This window comes from Rhipicephalus sanguineus, chromosome 2 (genome assembly GCF_013339695.2).
Source record: "Rhipicephalus sanguineus isolate Rsan-2018 chromosome 2, BIME_Rsan_1.4, whole genome shotgun sequence".
In the NCBI taxonomy this organism is placed as follows: domain Eukaryota; kingdom Metazoa; phylum Arthropoda; class Arachnida; order Ixodida; family Ixodidae; genus Rhipicephalus; species Rhipicephalus sanguineus.
In genome coordinates, this window is record NC_051177.1 from 50,538,070 (window position 1) to 50,560,991 (window position 22,922).

The 22,922-nt window shown below is 46.0% G+C and overlaps 1 protein-coding gene across 2 annotated transcripts in view; it reads left to right on the forward strand.

Moving 5' to 3' along the window:
* The window catches only part of LOC119382924 (relaxin receptor 1), a 115,493-nt gene that overhangs the window by 76,931 nt on the left and 15,640 nt on the right, over positions 1 to 22,922 (forward strand). For both annotated transcript variants that reach the window (XM_037650839.2, XM_037650840.2), the window contains exons 2-4: positions 13,889 to 14,041; positions 20,076 to 20,177; positions 20,957 to 21,071. In XM_037650839.2, the coding sequence (XP_037506767.1) occupies positions 13,889 to 14,041; positions 20,076 to 20,177; positions 20,957 to 21,071 (370 nt within the window). The remainder of the gene's footprint in view (positions 1 to 13,888; positions 14,042 to 20,075; positions 20,178 to 20,956; positions 21,072 to 22,922) is intronic.

The following is a 22,922-nucleotide window of genomic DNA, read 5'->3' on the forward strand; positions in this document are numbered from 1 at the left end:
TGTAACACCGGCAAACGTGAAACTAGATTTACAAACACCAGTAGTCGAGGCAGTGTTTACGTCAATGATTGTTTTTTATGTTGGCGCCAGCGTGCAGTGTTGCAGTGTTAGCGCCGCTTTGATCACGGGTAGCACGTTGCAACTCATATTGGGCGCGACTGTACATTGCAATGACTACTCGATATTTCTTGGCCGAAGCATTGCCCCAATGTGCAAGAAATATGAAGAGAGACAGCGATTCGCTTCTCTTTGACTAAATTTTCTTAGCTCACGCGCGAACGAAACATTCGTATACTTCAACGCGTTTAGCGAGAGTCACCAGTGCGGTTTATGCCCACAGCGACTTCTCTGTTGAATGCGTCGCCTCCAACTTCCTTTCCGTGAGTACTGTCGTTCGAGCCGAGCCGTATAATGCGTCTGCACGTCGCGGCACCCTGCATGCAGTGGTCGCCGGCGCGTCGTTCGTTAACCTCTACATGGTGGTGGACGCTGGTCAAGCTCAGGGGTGCACGACCTCGCCTCCCGCGGCTCTGGTCCGGGGTCTGCGTTTTCTCCGCGTCACCAGAGTCGTCGCAGCGGGGGACCCACTCAATGCCACGCTGCTCGCCCACGCGCCTCCTCCTTCGCCGTCGCCCGACAAGTGCGACCGGCGGCGGGCTTTCCTTTTGTCTCTGCCAGCCTGGCGTCGTCGTCGGCTAGCTGGCGTTTTCGGTGCACCGCGTTCTCGCGAATACACCGGGGACGTTCGCAAGGACTTCGGGACATTACTGTAGGCCTAGACAGCTGATTATGCCTGAGAAAAATCCAGCCACTTCCACGCCCCGAAAACCGTCGGACACGAAGCTGCAAGCGCGCGAAATCACGTGAATAATAATAATAATAATAATAATAATAATAATAATCGTCAGGTTGTTTTATTTATTTGTTTATTCACTACCCCCCTAATCACATGCCCTGCGTGACGCCTAGTGCTACTACTGCTACTACTACTACTACTACTACTACTGCTACTACTACTACTGCTACTACTAACTACTACTACTACTACTATTGCTCCTACTACTACTACTGCTGCTGCTGCTGCTGCTGCTACTACTACTACTACTACTACTACTACTACTACTACTGCTACTACTACTACTACTACTACTACTGCTATTACCACACTACTACTACTACTACTACTACTACTACTACTACTTCTACTACTACTACTACTACTACTACTACTACTACTACTACTACTACTACTGCTACTACTGCTACTACTACTATTACTACTACTACTACTGCTACTGCTGCTACTACTACTACTACTACTAACACAAGTAAGCAATATCTGGACAGTAACTTGTGTAAGGCGAGATCTGCGTGGCTTGCAGTGAGCAGAAAAATATTGCAGTTAGCAAAAGTAAAAGAAAAAAAAAAACGATTAGAGTAATATACTGCGCAGACGGAGAACTAATGCAGTTACAGGATATACGTTTTCATTTACGAAAGGCATCTGAATGTACACGAAGCTTACCCTGAAGCTTCATCATATAGTGTCATACATGCAGTGGATATGGTAACACCGCGAAATCTAATGAAAATTCTGACAGAGAAAAACGCGAGACAGAGAATAGTAAGGAAAAAGCAAAAAGCTGTTTCAAGCCTGAACGGCTTATGGGAGGATTCAGTCTTTGTAGCGCTGGCGAAAATATATATCGCCCTTTCTCGACTGTGGCAGGACATTCACTTTCATAAATTGTTTTTGCCTAGCTAGGAAGCACAAAAAAAAAAAAAGATTGAGCCAACTGCTCCTGAATTTCCCTAAAGTTTTCAACAATATTCTTCCTAAACATGCAATGGCGTCTAGGTGGATTGCCCAAGGCGCTCCCTCCGAACTAGGTGGATCGACAAAGGCGATCCTACGGCTTTCAAAGTATTCGGAAGCAATAAATTGGCGCAGTTCTTGTGCTGGAAAAACAGTGAAGACCTTAAGACAGGCGGCAGCTAACTTATTATGGGTTGGGCTTTCTTTGCATGAGCGGCGAATCTTGAATTGATCCCTGTGAGTCACCGCCCCATATCACAACAAACGAAGCCCTCGAGCCTCGGACGCTTCGTCTTATATTGAACAATATTTTTTCCACTTCACCATCCACTGGTTGACGGGACAGATATCGGACGCGAGTATCGTAAAATAATTTTCGCGTTCCCGGTGATTTTAATTATTGTCCGGTGGACCAATCTGCATAATTTGCATTTACAACTACGCTCCCCCTTCCTGCCCTCTTCAAGCCTGCAACTCCTTACAGTTTGTTCGCTATGCATCGCTGAACAAGGCGGGCGGCGATCGCTGACGCCGGCCAAAACGGGCGCTCTCTTTTTTTTTTCACACGCAGCTTCGCATCCCTCGATGCCTCGCAGAGAGATTCTCGAACGAGACAAGTGGGAGAGCGTGAGCGGCTTTACGCTTCGTTAAACGGGCCTCCTTGGAAGACTGATGCAGAAAGCCGTAAAGAAACTATCTTCCTACGCGTCGCCCTTCGCGCCTTCCTCGCACAAGCAACGAGTTCCAACCAGCCGCTGCGCGTCGTCTCCGTCGCGTTTAAACAGCCTCGCAGGCGCTTTATGTAGAGTCTGTGCAAATGCACGGACACTGCGGCAGTCAGAGTACACCGCCAGTGCACTGCAAAGGCAGCAATAAAGTAAAGAAACTGGGCAAGAAAAGGAACACTGATTTCCCTAACGCGCGACGCGACCCCGCGCTGCGGACTCAGCGTGCCCAGTGCCCACTCGTGTCATTTTGTGTGCCCAGCTCGTCTGGCGTCCGGGATGTCGCAAGTTTCCAAACAGGGACTGGTAAACTGCAACGTCTGGGTGATTCTATGCGGCAAAGAGAGAACGGGGGTGGGGGAGGGGGGAGGGAAGGGAAATGGGCTGACGATCCCTGACCAGAAGATTACAAGGGCGCACCACTACGTGGCCCGTTTCTCATGTTCTTTCGATATATTGCGAATGCACGTAACGCCTTGGTAGCACTGTCTAGTAAGAGAAAGGGAGACAGAGAGAGAGAGGCTATTAGAGGATGGCAGACAGGTCGGCCAGTGATAGTAAACATTGGCCTGCTGCTCCTAACAGAAAGAAAATAAAAAGAGAGAGAAGGGGCCACAGGAAGGAGTGATACTAATATGATAGTGATGATGGTGATGACAGTGGCAGTAAGAAGCGATACGTGTATGCAGTAAGCACGTAACACGACGGCTTTCCTATGGTCTTGCCGAGTGTAGCCCGGTACGCTTCAAATGTCAGTGAACATGCTGTAGGTGCTCGCGGCAGTTGCCTGCCCGCGTAGTGTCGAATGACTGATCTAGTAACCGCATGCACCGAGAAGGCGCACCATTCACTCTTGATGTGACTCCTCGCCTTCCGGCAGCGGTAAAGCTTTATCCGGAAATATGTGGTGGTGACGTATGTGTGTTCAACGAAACAACGCTATTAGATTTAGCTGCACGCTAAAGAACCCCAGGTGGTCGAAATTTCCGGAGCCCTCTAATATCTGGGACGTTAAACCCCAGATATTATTATTATTATTACGTACCAAACAACGCTATTCGGCTTACTGGTATCAATCGTAGTTCAAAATACCAGTTGGCTGGCCAAGTAAAGGACATCGCTCATTCTCTGGCGAAACGACAACGACGACGACGACGACGACGACAACAACAACAACAACAACAACGACAACAACAGCAACAAGAACAACAACAACAAAGCCAGCTAGGCGTTGGTTCGAGCTAGTTGGTATTGCATACTTACAACTACAAAAACTGCACGGTACATTGTTTGTCTGCGTTAAGTAGAGTTTGTTTCCAATAAAAAATAGAGGCGTCCCTTGAGCTCGAGTGACTTTCGTACGCTCCGTAACACGAGCGCGGACATCACGGTGAAAGCGTGAAACATCTCCCTTCCCCTCACCACGAGAAAACCGCGCCAGCAGACAGCGGAAGGGCAAGGTTCTCCCTGCGCAAATATAAGAAGAAGCGAGCGAGCTCGCCGACGACTTTTAAATGCGCCCGTCGCGCTCCTAGCGCCATCTCGCTGGTAATGAAGAAACGCTTATGAGCACCTGCCGTCTCCGAGTCCGTCCAGCATAACGGGTATGTATGTAACGCTTGTCTTTAGCTACGTGGAGGATCTGCGTTTCGTGGCGTAGTGGTTAGCGCCACCACAGCAAGAGGTCTCTGGTTCGATTCCGCGCTTCGGAAGTATTTTTCTGAGTTATTTTTCTTTGGGGCTTTTATATATATATATATACATACTTATGCATATACGGTGCATGACGGCGGCGACGGCGACAAAATTCAGCCGAGACTGTCCATATAATTGCTATCGCAATAATATATATATATATATATATATATATATATATATATATATATATATATATATATATATATATATATGTATATATATATATATATATATATATATATATATATATATATATATATATATATATATATATATATATATATATATATATATATACAGAACAACAATGGCTGCACGAAGTCATGGTAGCAGGCTCAGACTTCGGTGAGCTCACTCTTGTAGTTTCACACAGATTACTGACGTCTGTAGGATGGTCCATGCATGCCGAAGCGGCGGATTAGTGGCCATGGGTGTCGCGCTTCCGCGATAACGGATTCAATGCCCGGCTGCGGTGGATAACCACGTGTTTAGGATTAACCCGGAGTCCCCAACTGCGTCGTAAGGAGGTCGCCATTATTTCACGTCAAACACCAGAACGCGAACTTTCTCGTTGCCTTCATCTTGATGAAATAAGGTTTATTAAAATATTTTCACGCTTTCACAGGTGTTGGCGTTGAGTTGCGGTGTTAGAACCCTTATTTCGGTTCACCTGTACATTGAAAGCACACTGAATTCAACGCCCTTCAGATTCAAGGTAAGACACTTTTGAACATAAATATACTTCAGTAGTCGAATACATACGTACACTACCAAGCAGAGTTACACTTTTAGTAAGTGTACATAGTTTCCAATACAAGTGTGAATATGAAATACGTCGCGCCTGTAATAAGGTAGCAAATTGGGCGAGTTGGAATGTACTTATGATGGCCAGTGCAAAAAAACACAGGACTAGAAAAATGTACACAACACAAGCTCTGTCGAACAACTGAAAGTTTAATTGAAAATCCTCCCCATGGCCGTTTTGTTTAGCTCAGGTTCGCACCTGAGCTAAACAGAACGGCCGTGGTGATGTGGCACAGGGACCAGCGCATCCAAGGAGTCGTAGAAGCGTATTAAATAACGAAAAGCAAAGACAAGTTCGTCAGCCATCCAACAATTGCTTTCACCGACACTGGAGTGTTATTCTTGTAACATATGTGATTGTAACCTTTGATGACAGAAACGATATTTTTTGGTGTTTTTCGGTTGTTGTTGTTGTTGTTCAATGTCTCCCTTTCTGCTTAAATATCTCATGCTTTTCCATTAATCTTTCAGTTGCTAGACAGCTTGTGCCGTGCACATTCTTTCAAGTCCTGTGTCTTGTTTGCGCTGGCCATCATGAGTATTCTTCTTAATTCATCGTGAGTACACATGTTGATTAAAGCGGCTGACATGTGAACAGGAAAAAAAAAAAGGGCACTGCGTTATTTCGTACAGTAGATGATCCATGCGGGACAGCGTGTGCATCCGCCCACAGAGGCTGTCGCACTGAATTAGTGAAAGGGTAACAGCTAGGCTACGGATCGGCCCTGACGCGCTAAGTGTGATTAAGAAAGGTACGTGCTCGGGCTACCATAAGCCCATCACGTCCAAGCATCCGCGGCGCCCCCTTGAGCTGTCGGCATCGCGGCGTCTGATGAAGAAATCTTTCAGCGCCGTTGTCTCTATGACAGGGCCACGATGGCGATACCCCGTCGCTGACGCCCTTGACAATCGCCGTGCACGGCGTAGGCGATCGTCATTCTTAGGCCACCCTCCATTTCAGCGGACAACGCAGAAGATGAAATGAGGGTTGCCATGAAATATATGTATATGTGCTTGTGTTTGTTCAGATCCCTATGCTGGAAAGGGGAAGCAACGACGACAGTCGGCAGCAGGGATGCGTCAACGAATGAGCCGTCCACTTCGTTTGTCGCAACTGGGACCTTACAAATGGCATTAATAGCTTGCGTTGCCGTACACCTTTGCGAACGAAATATGGATCTCAAAGAGATCTTTGCTGAACAACAAACCTCCAAGCGATGCGTTTGAGGCTCCATAGACAAGAACTCGTGAAAGTGACATTTATAGATGAAGTTTGTGTCATAGGTTTCATTGGCATACAACTTTTCCTATGAGAAGAAACAATACGGAACCAACGCATTCAACGGCACGAATAAGGGAACATTTCCAATTATGTTTTATTGATTGATTCATTGTCCTTCATAATCATTCTCTTCAGGTACTCTGTAAATGTTTGTGTACGCGACTGCTCGATGCCGTTGCTCTCCACCTGAGGAAAGAAAGAACGCGGACCAAAAGGACTGCTATCCCCAGCTGCTGTCGTGCCCCTTCCTCTTTCCCTTCGCGCGGCGAGGAAGAGCACTCGGAGAGGTGGAAAGGCGAGCCGTAGAACGGATCGTAGCGAAGGAGAGAGTGAAACGAGCTAGGACCGCGTTTCGATTATCAAACGCGTGTAACTCCGCTTGCATTCACTGTAGACTCGTGCACAACTGCAACGCCACAACGAAGTTTCGACCTCTGTGTCGTTTAGGGGCTCCTTAACGGCTGCTTCGCCGGCGCTTGGTCGCTCAGTCTTGCCATCCATGGCGCGCGGACTGGGCCGTCTGTGCGTTCGTTTCAGCAAAAGCGACCGGCTGAATCCAATAATCCAGTAGACATAACTAGACGGCAGGCTGCGAAACCTCTAACAAAGTTAAAGTTCCTGCTGAAACACCGGAACAAAGGGTGGCCAGATTAGCCCGTTATAGAGAAGCTTACCAAGCTCGGAAGCGTGCCAGGATCGAAACTACCGCAGCCGCCGCCTGTGTGCATAATCTTTGCAAAACCAAGACAAACATACCTTTCCTATTGATAACTAGGTTTAGAAGAGTTAAACCTCAGCCGATTTTTTTGTTTCTTTCTTTCTTATGATTCTTGCAGCAGCGAGAGAAAGAGAGAATTGTAAAAAAATGATTTCGCATTTACACCTTTCATGAAAGTTTGTTTCCCATGTAGCTTCACGCTACTACCGGTTCGAGGTCAAGTTTCACTCCCGTTAACTCCTCTCTACACTTGCGATTTCCGCGGATAATTTATTCTTTTATCCTGAATTTTCCTTCACTTGATGAGAGAGAGAGCATGAGCAGAAAGCGGGGAAGCTAACCGGACGATAAAAATCCACTTAACTAGCTTGCATTGGTGAAGGACCAAGCGGAGGCAGACTCAACTCGACTAGCTTTATGTTCTACGGTAGCCGCCTCGGTTTGAGTGGCTCGAGCTGCGACGGCTTCTCCGACGCACATATGAAACGATATTTCGGTGGAGCCTCGGGCATGCTCTCAGATCTGCCACTGCTCCGCCAACTCTACGCGAAAGTACCAGGCCGTCTGGGCAGTCTTTCTTTCAGCGAGAACCCGTATTTCTTCGTCTGGCGGTCGCGCGCCCAGAGTACGTTTCTCCGCTGCTTCCAAGGCGAGAGGCACACAGGGAGCGGTGTACAAGCTTCGCAACAGCTGTCACTCGAACGAAGGAGCTGCCTGGAATCGCCGACTCGCGAAACAAGCTGGGAACTCGCAGCCTCGCGGGAGCCAACAAGCTTGAACGATATCCAGCTGACTCGTAAGATGAAAAAAATGGCGTCGCGACACATTTGTCACTTACGCGGTCGGGTACCGGCTCTTGACAGCTACTAGTGACAAAGAGGCTCACCGTTAAGACTGGCAAGATCTTTGCTTACGAGGTAAAGAAAAGATCTTGCCAATCTTACGACTGTTTAAGCCGACCGTTAGTCCCTGCAGAACGAACACAAAAATATCATCATCATGAACCGGCACGCGTTCTCTTCATCATTTTTTTTAATCTTCATCCTCTTCTGCATATTCTGCTTCGCTCCCAGAACACGTGCGTCGATTTGACCGGCGCGGAATGCAATAACTCCGATGGGTGAGAGAACGACCGTTAGTGTGGCAGAACGAACGCAGAACTATCACATGAACCGACACGCGCTCTCTTCATCCTCTTCTTTCCCGTCATCCATCTTTTGCTTCACTCCGAGAACACGTGCGTCGATTTGCCCAGCGTGGGATGCAATAGCCCTGATGGGCGAGAGAACGAGTAGAGAGAAAGAGAGAAAAATAAAAGAGAGAAATGGAGAGAAAGAAAGGCAAAAAGACGGAAAAAGATACAAAGACAGAGAAAGAAATCGTCAGAAAGATATGGAGAGAAAGATAGGGAAAGAAACAGATACAAAAAGAAAAAAGAAAGAGCAAGACAGAATGAGAAAGAAAGAGAGGTAATCAAAGCAAGAGAGAGAAAGAAATAGATAGAAAGAGATAGATAGAAAGAGGAAGCGAGAAGTAGAGAGAGAGAGAAAGAGAAAGTGAAAAAAAGAGAAAGAAAGAAAGAAAGAAAGAAAGAAAGAAAGAAAGAAAGAAAGAAAGAAAGAAAGAAAGAAAGAAAGAAAGAAAGAAAGAAATAGAAACAAGGCAGCAGCTGCGCACTTCCGTCAGGCGTGGGACCACTAGAACGAAGCTGCCTTAATTTTTTTCGCCGCATGGTGATGATGCACACATTACAATCAGCTTGACATGAGACAACAATGAATGTGACTTGGGGATAAAGCATACCACCATCTTCTTCAGTGTAGTGGAAACGGCGGAAGGACAAAACAAACACAGTTTCGAGTATTTACTGGCTTTATCATGCAAATAAAGAGGCTGAAACTAAAAGGAAGATTTCTAAGAAAGGAACCATTTTTTAACGAAGACTAATCTTTCGAAATACGCCCACCAGCGGAGCATTTCATAACGCAGGCCTCCGGTCCTGGTGCTTCGCTGTGTGGCGTTTATGGAACTCTGGCAAAAGTCGAGAAATATTAAGCCTGCTTTCTTTACCGAAAGGTCGCAAGGGAAACGCTTTCTTTTATAAAGTGCAAGAGAGGCAGTCTGGCTCTAGTGCCATTTCGATGGTGTTACCGTAGCGTGCATTAGTTCGAGGGTTTAGCGTCAAAACCAGTACCTCTTATCACGAATAAGAGGTTATGTTGCACCAGCAACAAAAGAAAAAAAGAAAGATGAAGGTTAACAGCACCAATTCCGAACAACTATAAGAGCTTTTGCCTTTCGCGGAAGCAGAACCTGAGCGTGACTTTCGTTTTACTGGGTATTTAGAGGCATTGAAAACGTTAAGGGGAAGTATTCTCTTAGCAATAATTTGATGTATACACAACGCTATGCTTACATAACGAACATCGGTACGTTAAGAAGGGCGCATTCTATTTTTCTGATTCCTCTTGTAAACACTAGGTTGAAATCTCCAAGAGCTCTTCTGGCCTTTTCTCCCGTCATTCAGGAATATGGTATAGAGCAAAACCGAGTTATTTAGGCGTGCGTGCTAGTGGCATATTGCATTAAACTTGTTCTCAATACGAGGCTTCCAGAACTTTCTTGACTTGACTTTGCGTTCACATAAATATTTCAAGAAAATCTTGCACAAGAAAAGAAAGGGTGGAGGGCGGGGACTCTACGAGAAGAATTAGAATCCAAAGCGATAACTGAAGGACCCCTAATTTCACAGTGTATACTGTGATTATGCACAGCATATAATCAACTTTGTTGCATGGTGAACACTGCAATTTTACCATTTGGAACGAGGGTTAGCATTGCCTATCATTTATTATTTGCAAGAACATTTGTTCCCCATGCACTGCACACTGAGGACACAGTTTATTTCAAAAAGGTGCAAGTACGCAGTCCTACGGCAACGCAGTATCACATGTCGCGAGACTTTTAAGGTCCAGAAAAAACCACTGCTAGCGAAGTATCGCGAAATCAGCTCAACGGTCTGTCTGTTGGAATTTGATCGTTGGTCGAGGTCATATGCGTTATTGATCGAAGTAGTCTAACCTTGCTAATAACCGGCGCATACGCTGCGTCATTTCGGCTCTGCGTTAGCCTTTTCCTGTTGTACGCTCTTCGCCAATGAGAATTTAAAAGCTTCATTTGTGTTTGAACAGCGACACTCGCAAAACGTTCGAGTCAGGACGTCCCCTCACTCACTGCTGCTATTGTTATGCTGTTCTCCCGTTGAAGGATCCTGCCCATGAAAGTTTTACTAGATTTGAACACACCGAAAGGAAAGCTTTCGACTATGAATTCACATCCCGTATTTCTTTTTACAGTACGACATTGCGCACGTCGTAAGTAGTAAGATTTGTCGACTATGTTCCTCGGAGCGCGCAGTACCTGCATTCCAAACACGTATTCGAAATTGCTCGATATAAATGCGTTCGATAGAAAAAAACACTGTCACACACTTGAGAACCCTATCTTACAGTGTCCCGCATTCGTGATAGAGCGTACATGGCTACTAAAGGAATATAGTCTGCTAGTTAATGACCTGTTTCTGGGTGAGTGAGCTTGTCGACGTGACCACGCTCACTGAGCCCTGTTAGCTTTTCTTCACAAAACTGACTTGGCATCCCGTTTGTAGAGCATTCTTTTTCTGTTCTTTAAAAAAAACATTTCATGAGTGTCTCCTCTCTTCCCCTCCAGTTTTGTTTGTGTGGCTTGTCACGTGATTATTTCTTTACGTTTATCTTTTTTCTACCTTCAACGTAGATTTCGGTTCTCTCGTTCCTAAAGAGTAGGCAGGCGTTAATGTGCCCCCTCTCATTGGCAGCTGTCGGCCTGCTCCGCACCCCCCGCCACCTCCTCCTCCCTACACTCTAAGAAAAAAAAGTCAAAAGAGGGTCATGGAACCGTGACTCTCTTCGGGCGTCCATGTGACCCCTTTTGGAAGGTACAGGCAGAGAAAAAGAGTTAGCATTTTGGAAGGAGTCATTGGACGCTCCTGAAGCGCGTTTCGATTGGCTTCCGTCATGAAAGAGCCGCCGTATACGCCATACATATCGCGCGCTTGCCCTTTGGCGCCGTTGTGGCGCGCCTTGCTCGCCGACGGAGACGCGATTGGCACCGGGGTGGCGCGCCGCCGCTTCCGCCTTTTCTCTCAGTCGTCTCAATCAGTCTCAGTCTCCTGTCTATTGGAATGCGTTGCGTGATTACGTTGATAGCGCGGGTTGCGTGTCTTGAAGTTTTATCAGTTTCATGTTCATGCGCGTCTTCGGTGGTGTTGACGCCGGCTCCGTGCACGAAGTGACGCTTGGAGGGCGGAATATTCATGGAGCTGTGGATACGGACAACGGGCGCCAGTTAACGGTGAGTGTACTGCTTTCGTAGGCACTAATTATACAGCTTTAGCTGGGCGTCCGCAGCAGCTCTGCGGAAGTTATCTGCCAGCCATTTCCAACAGCAGCCTGTGTCCGCAGGGCTGTTGCGGATGCCCAACTAAAGCTGTCAGTTATCGAGTTGCCACCGTCATGCGCGTTGCTGTACAAGCTCCCATAAAGTGTGCGATACAAACAATTATCAAGGGTCATTTCTTGCTGATCGCACGTTGTGTCTGCACTACTGAAGATGAAAGATGTCGTTTTGAGATGCACTTTAGTCTACTTCATAATAACATTTCCATCGACCTTGAGTGTGCTGCGTGCTTTCGCCCGTGGGAACATGAAAAAAAAAAGAAAGCCTGTGTACAGAACGCTCAGACGCACCATATATAATGGTTTTTGTTGGCTTAAAGACGGTAGTTTGAGGTGCAGATATAGTACTGCGGCTTCCAGAACGTACGCGGTAGTCATTCAAGTTGGACACGCCTCGCCGGTAAGGCGAAAAAGCTAGAGACTTTCGACGGTGCCCGTTGTTGCGGCCGCCGCCGTGCACTTTTTTCATTGGTTACTGCTTGCTGTTTTCATGGTTTGCCAACATCTGCGATGACGCTATAACAGAATCAAGTGAGTGTACGGAATTGTGGGAGTTATGTGTGCTATTTCTAGCATATGACATATCCGATCTCGACGTATAGACGGCGTCCGCACGCGCTGGGTGTCGTTCGGGCCCTCGTACTCGCATGTGTTTATCTGAGTATAGGTTACGTTTGTAAAACATGCGGTCAGTAACCGCTCACGCCGTGCCCCTGACTGCTGGAGGATGTGCTTGGGTGTCGGGGTAAGCCGGCGCAAAACCGTGTTTATTCTGAAACCAAATTTTGAAGCGATTTCTCAGAAAAGAAGTGCTTTCATTCGTGTATAGCCAGTGCGTATTGCGACACGAGGTTCCCGCTGCCTTTTACGTGAAAATTTGTTTTCGTTGCGAAATTCGAACTTAATGTAATCACTCGTGGCAGATGTGTGTACAATAACGGTGTGTTGAACAAAGGGTGGTTTTAAATAGAAATAATGTGTGTGTTTTGGTTATTCCCAGAATCCCGGATCACTTCTCCCGCCTCTTCACTCCAGTTGACAGCCACACTCGGGGAAACGAATGTGCCGCTCTGGTATGGCGCCTCACCGCTCGTGATGGGAAAATCAACAGCGGCGTTCGTCCTGTCAACGAGGCAGTCGGTCCTACATTTCCTTTGGTTGGACAAGACGACGTAGGAAAAGAGGTGAGTGGCACCCACGCAAAGGAGCCTTAACCAATTTCGTTTGTTGTTTAAAAGAGGCTCACATCATGTTGTGCTGCAAGTTTGTCGCCAAGTGACGTGTTAGAAAAGGTACTATTTGCAAGTTGTATTTTACACGATAACGGCAAAAAACTTGGTTCCTTACTTACGTGGTTGCATTTGTTGTTTTGTTGTGAGCCTTCATTATGTCCATGTGAACCACTTATTTTGTAAGTTTCGCAATCCTTTACTGCAATTTCATTTTCTCATCATAATATCACGTTCTGCTTTTCAGATAACGTTTTTCAAGGTGCTCACGCTGAACAGGAGCGACAAACAATCTAGCAAGCCACAAGTCTGATGCCTCCAGCCGTCACCACTTTTTCATTTATTCTTAATCATAAGGAATAAAGATTGAAGCATGATGCCTATTTCTGCAGTTTATTTTGCACTATATGGCACTATGCACACCAGTCACACATTTTAGTTGGCTATACTCATAGAAGCATGTGAATGAGGAATACCCAAACTTCTTAATTGGAAATCAAAGACCATCTTTACGCGCTTTCTATATAACTTCGCTGGAAAATATGTGTTGTTTTGAAGTGTTTTATTAAAATAATGCTAAAACTGAACTATTCATTTTTTGTAGTCGCTGGACAGAACGGCAAGTATTATTGGACTTGCTTAAAATGAATACTCCACTATTTCCAACAGTAGTCGCGCAAAAGTAGAGCAAGGGTCCAATGAGCAGCTTAAAATACTTGTGGAGTCGCTTGACGCTTCGGTGTGGGTCTCTTGACCCCCGTAGGAATGTTACCGGCAAGAGTCGTCTGACTCCCTATAAGTGGTAACGTGATCCTTTGGATGAAAGTCTTTCCACTCTTCCTAGAGGGTCAGGGGACTCTCCTAGAGCGAGCCGACCCTGACCCACCAAGAGAGTCACCGTGACTATTTAAAGAGAGTGTTATACGTGGCAAGTCAGAACTCTCCGAATAGAGTCACGCATACTCTTTTTTTTTCTTAGAGTGTAGCCTCTTATTTCTTCTTTGCCCTTTTGTAGATGTGTATATGTTACCACGTAAAATGATAACAGCCATTCTCATACTAACGGCCTATGCATCCGAGTTGACTCTGACTTGACCTCAACCTTGTCGTGCACTTGCAGCGGCCGACGCCGGACCCGAAGATATGGAGGCCGGATCGAGCTGTCCGCCAGGTCAGGTGCCGTGCGGCAATAGCTCCTCCGCCTGCCTTCCGAGGCGGCTTCACTGTGATGGTTTTCCGGACTGCAGAGAAGGCGAGGACGAAAAAGACTGCAGTAAGCCTCGTTTAAAATAACTAGGCGTGTTGGCGTGCGTGCGTGCGTCTATCCGTCTCTGTGTCTTCGTGTCTGCCTATCTGTGTTTGCGTGCGTGTGTCTGTCTGTCTGTCTGTCTGTCTGTCTGTCTGTCTGTCTGTCTGTCTGTCTGTCTGTCTGTCTGTCTGTCTGTCTGTCTGTGCGTACGTGGTCAAAGTGCGTGGGGGAGCGCGCGCGCGCGTGTGTGTGTGTGTGTGTCACATCCGGCTGGCTCACCGAAATGACCGTGGACATCAAACTTTCTTGCTTTTGTTCTTGCTCTTGTTTTGCCATGATGAGGCTCTTATAAGAAGGGCGCGCGCAGCACTGAAACAAGGGCTCGCTGTTATGTGGCAATCCGCGATTGCAGCTACTTTGTTTCACGACATTTGCCAACTCCTGGTGAAAGCATACGACGTACCTGACGTAGCTTGTGGCAGTTAGAAAAAACGAAAGTTACAGATCGAAGATGCATCTTTCTCTTAGAATTCTACCTGCATGGGGCGATGCCTGCGCGTGGGGAGAGAGCTTGACATATTAACGAAATTGGGGATGCTCCACGAGATGAGCAGTATTCAAACGATTTAAATAAAGTCACTGTTGCCAAAACGTCTTAGCAACCTCTACGATTTCCGTGTTAGGCGGGCATCTTCGCTTTTGCTTTGTTAAGTGTCTGTGTTTCTGGCAAGTCCTCGAAAAAAGAAAAGATGGGCATAGCACCTGCAACAATATCATGCCTAATACATTACATTAACTGAGAAACAAAAGAACTTAATAAAGCAGTAATATGAATCAAGAAGTGTAAGTACACGGCACGTGAGACAAAAGACCCGGCCATCTCTAAACGGTCACCGCACTTGCATAATCTTTAGCACTTATCGTCAATGGTCTTTTTCGATTTATTCCATCCTCCACGCACGCTGCAGACACAGACACACGAACACAAACACGCATGCTCACGCGAGGATTTTATTTGTGGTGTACGAAGAATCTGACGTAGAAAAAGAAGGTAAAGGTAACTGGAGACATCTTACGAGCGAGGTCCTCGTAAGTGAGGGGCCTTTGTCGTCCCCGAAAAGCCCCATCAATCTCGAAAACGCACTCATTCTTCGAACGAGCTCACGTTACCGAAACACGAAACGGCAGTCATTGTCGAGTGACCGTCTAAGAAAAAAGAAGCTAACATACTCAAAACGGTGGCTACGTGTCTTCAGAGGAATGGAAGGAAGGAAAAAGAGGAGGCGCACGTACGACACGGCACCTAACCGTGCCCCGATGTCGACCGTCTCCTGACCTGCAGACGAGCACGGTCCACTGCCCCTTACCGCGTTTGCCGTGTCTCATCGCGCAACGACCCGGGCACTCTTTGCTACTAGTTTGTCGTTACGAAGGTAAACAGGCCCTGCCCCGTCCATGTCGCGTCTCGTCGAACCATTGTCCCGCAAAGCTGCAGCCCGTAATGTGTCGTTTCATTAAACCGTAGACAAAGGCCTCGCTTATATCTTACAAGACACGAAACAGACAGCGTTGCTTTCTTTTTCAGCCAAGTCATCGGTAATAAAGCCGCGATGGTGGCGTTCGTTTCTGCTTCTTACAGCATCAGATTTCTGGTGTGTTCTCCGAGACGGTTAGCTCAGAGTGCGCGGGCTTTAATGCATGGTTACATGAAAGACGTGGCGCAACGTTACGAACGAGAAGAAAGAAGGGACAGAGAGAGCGGCAAGTAGCTTTCAAGTAGCTATGCACCAACTAGCCCAACATAATTATTCTACAGTGACCCCTTTCCGATCTGGGTTTTGGCACTCTTCCTGTCCCTTCTTTCTTCTCGCTCGTAACCTCGCGCCACGTCGTTCAAGTAGCTATGCATGCACTAACTAGCCCAACATAGCGCGTTGTTACTACATGGATTTTCGACGTGGCTCCATGAAAGAGGCGTCCCGCAGACGGCAAAACATGAGGCGCTGTCCTCGCTTTTCATGGTGTGGTGCATATAGGCGTGTGCACAGGGGGGGGGGGGGGGGGTGAGGAGGAGGGGGGGCAGCCGAGGTACGGTAGGAAATACCTCGTCTTTGCACTGTGTGGTGAAACTTCGTCCACTTCGGCTCCCACATAATGGAGAAACCTGCGCACGCCTAAGGAGTGGTGGTGTGACTGTAACTTCCTCATACCGTTTGATATCCTGTCAACGACTATGAGTAACAACGCAGAGCTTGAAACTGCACCACGTGTACTTGATACATTCTCAAAAGGCACGCTCCAACCCCGATGCTGTCTTCGTTACTCTTGCTGGTCAATACAAACCGAGTGTATCGTTTAATTCACATTTTAGTGATGGGATGCCTATCACGGATGCAAACATATCGCGCCGTAAGGAGCCATTAAATGGCCCGTTATGGCTCGGTATGCTTATTCTGGCTTTTTTTTCTCAACAATCAAGAGTAAGTTTGCGACATGAACAAGTGTGGATTCTGACGAGACAACGAACTTAAACGGTTACTCCCTTCCGATTCTTTTGCTAGGTGCACTCTTTAAACAGGTCCAGCCTCAGTGTTAACCCCCTTTTCAATGAGCGAAGACAACTGCATAGTCAAAAACGCACGCACGCGCCTTGCAAAGACGCACGGGCATCAATACTTTTGAAATGCCGGTCCTTGAAACAGGCACTCACTACTTTAAAACTGTGGATTTGTTAGCAATTCAGAAAGCACCACATTATCCACAAAGCCCCATATGTTACCTTCCCTCGAAGCTACGAGTCGAACGACCAGCCAATAACATTCAGAAGCCATAAAAATAGAGAATATCATCAGTTCTGAAAACACGGCTGGCGAAAGCACTCACACGGGTCAGACCATTTCTATGACTTCTATTTACATCAACTTGGAGGATTCGGCTGCTTGCTGTCTAGTCATCTGCTTGGACGGCAAATCGTTTCTTCAATTTTTGGGGAGTAAGCTCTCTATTCGGACTGACATGGCAGAGCCAGTCTCGAATTGAAACACGGTCATCAAAAACAACCGTATAAAATAAAAACAATCTTCTCAGCGAATATTGACTTGAACCTTTGCGAAATAACCTCCATTTTCGCCTACATGCGCCGAAATAGTGGGCGCTTTATGGCACAGAAAAGCGGAGTGCTTTGTGGAGTGGAACTATATGAAAGCTCACAATGAGTCGAGCAAAAAAAGAAAAGGAAAAATAAAAAAAATCACGCTAAGAATAGCTACGGCGAAGCTTAACAACCGTTAGCGATGTCAAAAAGAGCAAGAAGTAAAGTGTTTTCACACTTCTCAGTTTTTTTTGGCGTAGTCTGATCTCGTTATGGCTTTCACATGGATGGGCGTCACTCCCACTGGAACTTATTTTCTTTACCTGAAGGATTTAAGTAGAGGGGGTGGCATTTGACGTGAAAGAAAAAAAAAATATGCAGTCCCAAAAGGTGAGCTCGTTAAGTTCGTAAGCTTCCAGTTAATTGTATTTTCTTGCTTCAACCATCACAAGGTTGTCTATATATAAACGTCTTAATTCGTTGCCTAGCGCTTGTGATCCAGGGTCGAGTTTAAGGTTCGAATGAGCCAACATCACCTATGTCTTATTGAAGCTACGCACTCCGAAAGTCCTGGCCCAAATGATAAATACTTTTGTTTTGATGCGTAAGCTTTTCACACCGCAGAACGGCTTTCTACAGGGTGTTTAGCACATGCAAAGTTTGAGAGATGGGAAGAGTTGTTAGGAGCACCTTAGTGAACTTGCGAAGATCATGAGTCTCCTCTGGTAAAAAGTGTGGGATTCTGGAGCACTGGCCATGCTTCAAACTTAAATCCAAGGTGAACAGGCGGTATCGAGGAGCAAGCAACGTATGCATTTGCAATTATGTATTGTAGTTCAAATGATAGACATAAGCATCCATATGCTTAGGCTTGCTGATACTGACGTGTAAACAAAAGTTCGGACAATTCAACTTCTACGCCCTCTTCCCCTTTCCCCCTCTCTAACGAAGTGTGACGTATGAAAGGCAGTATCCTAGCGTCATCTCTACGTACTCCAAGCACGAAGACAAAAAACTCCCAAGGGTCCTTTATGCATTCGCCTAATACGACTCGAAGGCGAAAGCCATCTTCTTTTTCTTCTAAGTCGGTGTATTCATCCTCCCCCGCCTCCCTCAGAAAGCTTTCTGTACCCAACGTGGTTGTACATTGCCTCCAGGATCGGGGGCAATGCAAGCTTTCTGCGCTTCAAGGGGTTTTTGTACTGTCTCCGTGATCGGCCCACCTTTGACCAAGCGACGATGTCATCTGATGACGTCATCATGTGACATCATGACGACGTCACAAATTTTAAAATCCTGTGACATCGTTATGACGTCATGTAGTGAGGTCATCACGTCGTGATGATTTCTTTGTATCACTCGTGTTGACGCCCATGGTCAAGTTTCGCGTTTGATAAGGCATCTAAGGCTTTCCCTTAAATGAAAAATATTGCTGCGAGATTTCGCATTATTTCATAGACTGCGTACACCTTCCAGAGTTCCGCTAGTTCGCGAGAGAAAAACCAGCCTATAAGCATCGAATACGCGGTCTTTCACCCGTTCAACAGCACCCTGCAACAACCGGGGGAAGGCTCCTTTCCATTACGAGACTACCGATCCACGTGAACGCCTTTGCTGACGTAATGACCGGTGCGCCATATCTTTCGCGATCACCGGCCGCTGGTGGTGCCGCAAAACATGCAGAAATCGCCGGGCATAGATTGATGAGTCCCCGCAGAGCAGTGGCGAACAACACATGCCCGCAGCGACTGTTCGGAGCCGTGCTGGTACTCGATCGTGGACGCTCCCACAATCGGCGCCGTGGCGACAGAAGGGACTGAGCGCGAGCTTGCACTTGCCATGTAGCACACAAGGCACGCGAGTGAGAGGGGGTAGAACGCTGTGGACATATCGGCACAGAGCGATTCATCACGCCTTCGCCACGGCCGCGCGTATTTCGGTCTACCGCGATCGCTGGCAGAGGCTAAAAGATGGATTGGAGCCAGCCCATTGGTCGAATCGCGTGCCCGAGCTACTTCTCTTATTCTCCCAATAGCCCACTCCCTTTCCAGATGCCGCCTGCTAAGACGGCTAGCCGCGAGGCTCATTGTGGTTTGTCGAGGGCGTCCGTCCGTCGTATATCACGATGCGCCCTGGTCTGCCATTTTTAATGCCCGTTGCAACCACTAACATGCCAAGATGCTCTTCGCGCCACGAGTCCGCCTTCTCCTCGCGGGACATCCCGCGAGAAGACAAAAGGTTCAACACGAAAGGGCACCGCGCCGGAGACCTTTTTCGATTGTTGGCACTGCACACGAAGTGGTCTTGATCGAGTTCCAATTGGCTTCCCTCCGCTATTAATGGGCCTACGGACGCGTGCGTGTATCAGAGGCCGTACTTGTAGATTTGTTAGCGGTTGAAAATGGCGTATGCGTAGTTACATTGTTTTCTTTTAGCCTCTTTTGAAGCATCGAGCAGCTTTCTCAACCCCTGTTATGAATTGCTAATTCGGTGCATGTGGTCCTGTGTCATTCGCATGCTAAGGATCTCTTCGATTTATTTGAGATCCGACACACAAACATCTTAAGCTAGCAAATGCCGACGCACTTTTCAGTGACCGTTTGTGTTCAGAAAGCTAGTTGTTGTATTTGAGATCAGTTCTGCTAGAGTCACGGAAACATTAATCGTGCAAGCAAAGAAGTAGGAGGATAGCAATGCACGTCGCGTTTGCTAATCTAAACAGAAGTGAATGTGTTAACAGGTAAAAAAGAACTAGCAATGTAATGTTTTGGAATAAACAGAGAAACAATGAATGAATGAATGAATGAATGAATGAATGAATGAATGAATGAATGAATGAATGAATGAATGAATGAATGAATGAATGAAATAACCAAAAGAAGCTATAGATGAGAAAAATCTTAGTGATCGAAAGGTGTGTTGCGTAAAAAAAGTGTAACCGTTCTCCTGTCCCTTGCTTGATTTCAGCTGACCTACACGGAGGACTCTCAGCGGTGCTAGGTGTCTTGTTCAACTGGAGCGCGCATAATATCAGCAGAACACAAGACTCGTCGCCTCGGTTCTCCTGTAGTAAGGCTTCTTTCTCTTCTTCATTGCAAGAAAACCCCACTGTCGATTGATTGATTGATTTATTTATTTATTTATTTATTTATTTATTTATTTATTTATTTATTTATTGAACATAATTTGCTCTATATTTTGCGATCCTTTTGCGATCCGTGAGACTAGCTAGCCCAGTAGTTCATACTCCTACATTAACTTGCTAGTTACTTTCGATTGTGTTATAACAGAAAAAGGAAACGAAGAGATCACATGGGCTTCGAAGCGACGTGTTCACATCAACCGGAACGTACATGTACCAATAGGCGAGAAAATTGTACTTTTAATTCAGCTTCGTAGCCTGGACGTTATTAGTGGCGCTCATGATGTCTTATACTGAATCTGTTCGCTAAGACAATACTCTAAACTAAGCTACGTGAATTACGTCAAAATTTGAAGAAAATGACATGGTTTTGCCTTATTCCCGTCAAAAACATTAGGGGTAAAAATAAGTATGTTTCAATGGCGACACATTAAATAGACACACTGTACACATGCTTATTAGAAAATTTTCACAAGGCCACACGATGTAATGTGTTGTAGTAGGTAATGAAACATCTGCTGCGTTCATCTAATGAAACATCTGCTGCCTTCGCCCGCCTTCGCCCCCACCTGAAGGGGAACCCTACGCACGCCTATGGCTGCGTTGCTTTCTGAGCGTGTTTACACCGAACCAATTCTCAGTTCATGTAGCTGCATGCATGAACGGATTATTATCTCGCTAACAATTTTGAATCACTTCCTTGCAGATCGCACAGATGTCCCAAAGGCTTGTTACTGTGATCTCCACTCAAAGAGCAGAGTGTTCTGCCTAAATTCGAACCTCACCCAAGTCCCAAGTGCGATTCCAGATGTGACCCGTCTGTAAGACATTCAGCACGTTCGCTTCTACTGCGGCATGTCGAGTGATACATTGGTTAACAGCTTGAGTAGGTTGCTAATCTTAATACTGGTATTTCATCCAAACGCTTATTCTAAACTCTGCTGCTTTATTATCTGTTATATTACTATTTACCTGTCATTTCTTATTACATCCTGTTCGATCGCTATCTGTGAAATTATCTAATATCTATAGCTACATAGTTATCTCTATCAAATTACAAATTTTCTGGATTATGCTGATCACGTACACTGACAGCAAGCTCATCTTTTGCCTCGTGAATTGATTATACAGAGCGATGGCGGAACGTTTGGCACCGGATGTAGACTATCACCGGAATAAACGGTAGCATTTCTGTTTATTTCTAATACTGCTAACGTACCATGGCAGGGTTAACATGCGACAACGCATAATATCGAAATAATGTCTAGCACGTTTCTTAATTGTCTCTATTTCCGAGCATTATTGCCAGGCGCTTCGGCATCTAATTTCCAAGACTGTGAAAACTGCGAAAGAAGAAGGTGTTACATGTAAAACGCAACCCACGAAGGCAGCGTTTCTTCAAGATCTCTTACATCTTGGTTGTTTTCATTTCGAACTTTTATTGATGCGTCTATACCTGCTGTTGCTTCGCAACTTCACGAAACAGCGTTTTATGGGTGTTGCGCCATGCACGAAGTTCGTTGTTGCGACTGATCTGACCATGCAAGGAAAGAATCTGTGCCATTTGTTCCACTTGAGCGCCCCGATGTTCGGCAAATTGGAGAAGGTTGCCCTACTGCCGGTCGCAGAGGCCACTGTCCCCTGAAAAACGTGCACCGCGTGCGGGAAGTTGCATTGCCTGATCAACGAATGCGTTCGCCGACCATAAATAACTGACGACAAAAAACTTAAAACGAGCTTCCCACGAATTCAATAGTGACGCTTTTGTTTGTTACCATCTTACGCCATCTCTTTCGCCGAACATTGTGATCTGAGAGACCGGTCGACGAAGCCAAATGGTATTACATCGCATTACGTCTAAAACAACCTCACCCGCTTTCCCCATAAATTGAAATATTGGGAGTCCCAACAACACAGATTCATCGGAAGGCCTGGACTCAAAATCACTAACAGTCATAAAACAAGAAATATTGCCGGAGACAAGAGGTCATGTCTGCGTCAGGGCAGCTACTGATGAAACGCTGAAGAATCCCAGGTCGTCAAAGTGACCTGCGGCCTTCCACAAGGTCATACTTCATCATATTATGAAATATTAAGCCTCGGCATTAACTTTTTGTTTAAATGCAAACGAGTAGATATCAAGGCACGAAAAACAAAACCCTATGTTAAAATGATGTATTCATTGTCACTCCGTTTTTTAAACCCATTAGTAACAGCAATAGAACATCATTTGAACAGAAAAACTAATGTCTTAAATCTCAAGAGCAGCTATATAAGAATCCGAGTTTGCTGATGCACCACATCTCCAGAAATACACAGTACCTTGAGATCCTTAAAAAAGGAATTGCGTAGGTTTCTTACCATAACAACACGGTCCAAGGTGGGCATATTATTTTAATAAAGATTCGGTTGAATCCTTTTTAGTTTGTGCAACACGTTACGAATGGCGAAAATTTTACTACTAATACTGTTTTGTTTTAACAACTCCATTGCTCCACATATAGTCCTTTTGGTTCTACATTTGTATTTTCTTATCAAAGTGTAATTCTTGTGAAAACGTTCAAATGAATTAGCTACCAATTTAGCTGGTTGGCACTACTGCTGTATTCACGCTGTCCTCACGAATAACTTCTGTGACACTTCAGTAAACTTTTTACAGCGAAAGCTGTTAT